This window comes from Pelobates fuscus, chromosome 2, assembly GCF_036172605.1.
Source record: "Pelobates fuscus isolate aPelFus1 chromosome 2, aPelFus1.pri, whole genome shotgun sequence".
In the NCBI taxonomy this organism is placed as follows: domain Eukaryota; kingdom Metazoa; phylum Chordata; class Amphibia; order Anura; family Pelobatidae; genus Pelobates; species Pelobates fuscus.
In genome coordinates this window covers 426,401,898-426,403,817 of record NC_086318.1, presented here as the reverse complement: position 1 = coordinate 426,403,817, position 1,920 = coordinate 426,401,898, and the positions used below count along the sequence as shown (strand labels likewise).

The following is a 1,920-nucleotide window of genomic DNA, read 5'->3' as shown; positions in this document are numbered from 1 at the left end:
CAGGGAGAGTGCCTGCAAGGGGAAGATCGCTTCCCTCTCCCTCCTCCCTCACAGCATTGCTTTATTTAGTTTGTAAATCAGAATTCCCTCCTTCCCCTCTCATTGGGCATGCACTCTGAGCCCACAAAGCAGTCGAATCACAGGCTTACATCCATCTCTATCAGAAGTCTGTGATTGGACAGCACGAGCCGATGCCCCCTGCAGACGTCAGAAGGACAGGTACATTTTAACACTTTTTTTCATTTTTAGTTTCAAGTGATGGGGGGGACTTATTAGTACTTCCCAATAGGCTAATAGCGACAAAGGGTTAAGCAAACAAAAGTGCTTTAGGTGTTTGGAGTGTTCATCTACCTACAGAATAAATCGATAAACATGTAATTGTTTCAAATATTTTATGTTCATTGTAGCAAATTCACATCAATATCCTTTTCTACATCTAGTAAACCATCCCGATAAGGTGCATCCACGTTTTTATTCAGACTTTCTCAAAAAGCATTCAATTTGATATCACAAAACTTATTAAAAAATAAATACATTCTCTTTAGCCTTATAACTATATTAGTCGTTCATTTGGCACAGGAGAGCCACTCCTCTTCTGATCCAGTGTTTTGGTTCGACACATGACTGTAACGTGACAGCAGTCACATAGTTGGTGGAGAGTCCTGTTGAAGATAATGTTCCAGCTCTCTTTGGGGTCCTGTACAATGGACATTCATAGGTATACGGCATCTCTTCATCACTGGCTTCATCCTCTATCCCAACACCATTCTACAGGGAGAACAATATCAAACCATTAATAAACAATTCTGCATCCATCACTGTGCAGGCTGGCCTTCTAGCTAGAAACCCTAGACTATAGCTGAGTGGGCATAGTGGGGGCTATAGGCCAGAAAACATTAGTCAACACTGATAACCATCTTCTGAATATCCAACTCCAAAATACTAGAAGTGGATATACTGCTGTGTTCTTGATAACATTATACAATCTCAAACAGATGAATATACAATTATACAAGAATTGACAACATATGAATTTGGAACAAAGGCAAAAATATTCTGAACCCAAATTCCAATCATGTTGGTTAAATGTATATTATAAAAATAAGGTCAAAGTAAGGTTCAGCCTTTACACACATGTCGTTAATGCATTCCCTGCACCCACTCCCCACACTACTCGAGCGCCTTCAGAAACCGTAAAATTGGTATGTTAGTATTATGCTACCAACCTATATGCCTAGAAAATCCTGTTATAATAATTTAGCTGCACCTACTCGCTCTAGTCGTATGTCCCCAGCCTGAATGCTTTCGACTACCACTTAAACGAGGCCAACTGCGCAATACCTAGCATGTAACGACACAAGTAATCGCAGTGGTGCCCTGTCCAGCATGTTATTTAATCTTAATTATTGCCTAAGCAACCTTATTAATAGCAATGTTCTGCCTATTTTATATGACCTATCTAAGTTGCGTTTATGCTCCACAAAAGTTAATCTGGGAAACCTCTTGATCTAACTACTTACCATAACTAGTTTAGCAACGACAAGCTTGGATTGTATTTCATTTGATTTACACTTGTATACTCAATTTAACTCTGACGATACAATCGTATAGTTCAAAGCTACTCTCATAACTGTTATTTTATGTGTGTTATTAAGTTCTTGAAAAGCTTGCTTATTATAAAATGAGGCTGCCATTAGTAGGAGATGTACTGTTATGTTAAAGTGATCCCACTCTGTACAAATACTGTGCATTCCCTCCTCTCTATTCTGTACCCCACTTAACTCCCGCCTCAATAAAAGAAAGATTGACAAAAAAAAAAGTAAGGTTCAGCCTTTACACTGTGCTAGCAAAATCACCAGTAAATGTGGGGTCTGTACATGATTATATGTTTATATATGTACATACCACCATGGGATGAAA

At 38.8% G+C, this 1,920-nt stretch overlaps 1 protein-coding gene across 1 annotated transcript in view; it reads right to left on the bottom strand.

Moving 5' to 3' along the window:
- Positions 1 to 558: 558 nt before the first annotated feature.
- The window catches only part of DNAH14 (dynein axonemal heavy chain 14), a 295,079-nt gene continuing 293,717 nt past the window's right edge, over positions 559 to 1,920 (bottom strand). Inside the window, exon 90 of the mRNA XM_063441946.1 lies at positions 559 to 768. Within this exon, the coding sequence (XP_063298016.1) occupies positions 559 to 768 (210 nt within the window). The remainder of the gene's footprint in view (positions 769 to 1,920) is intronic.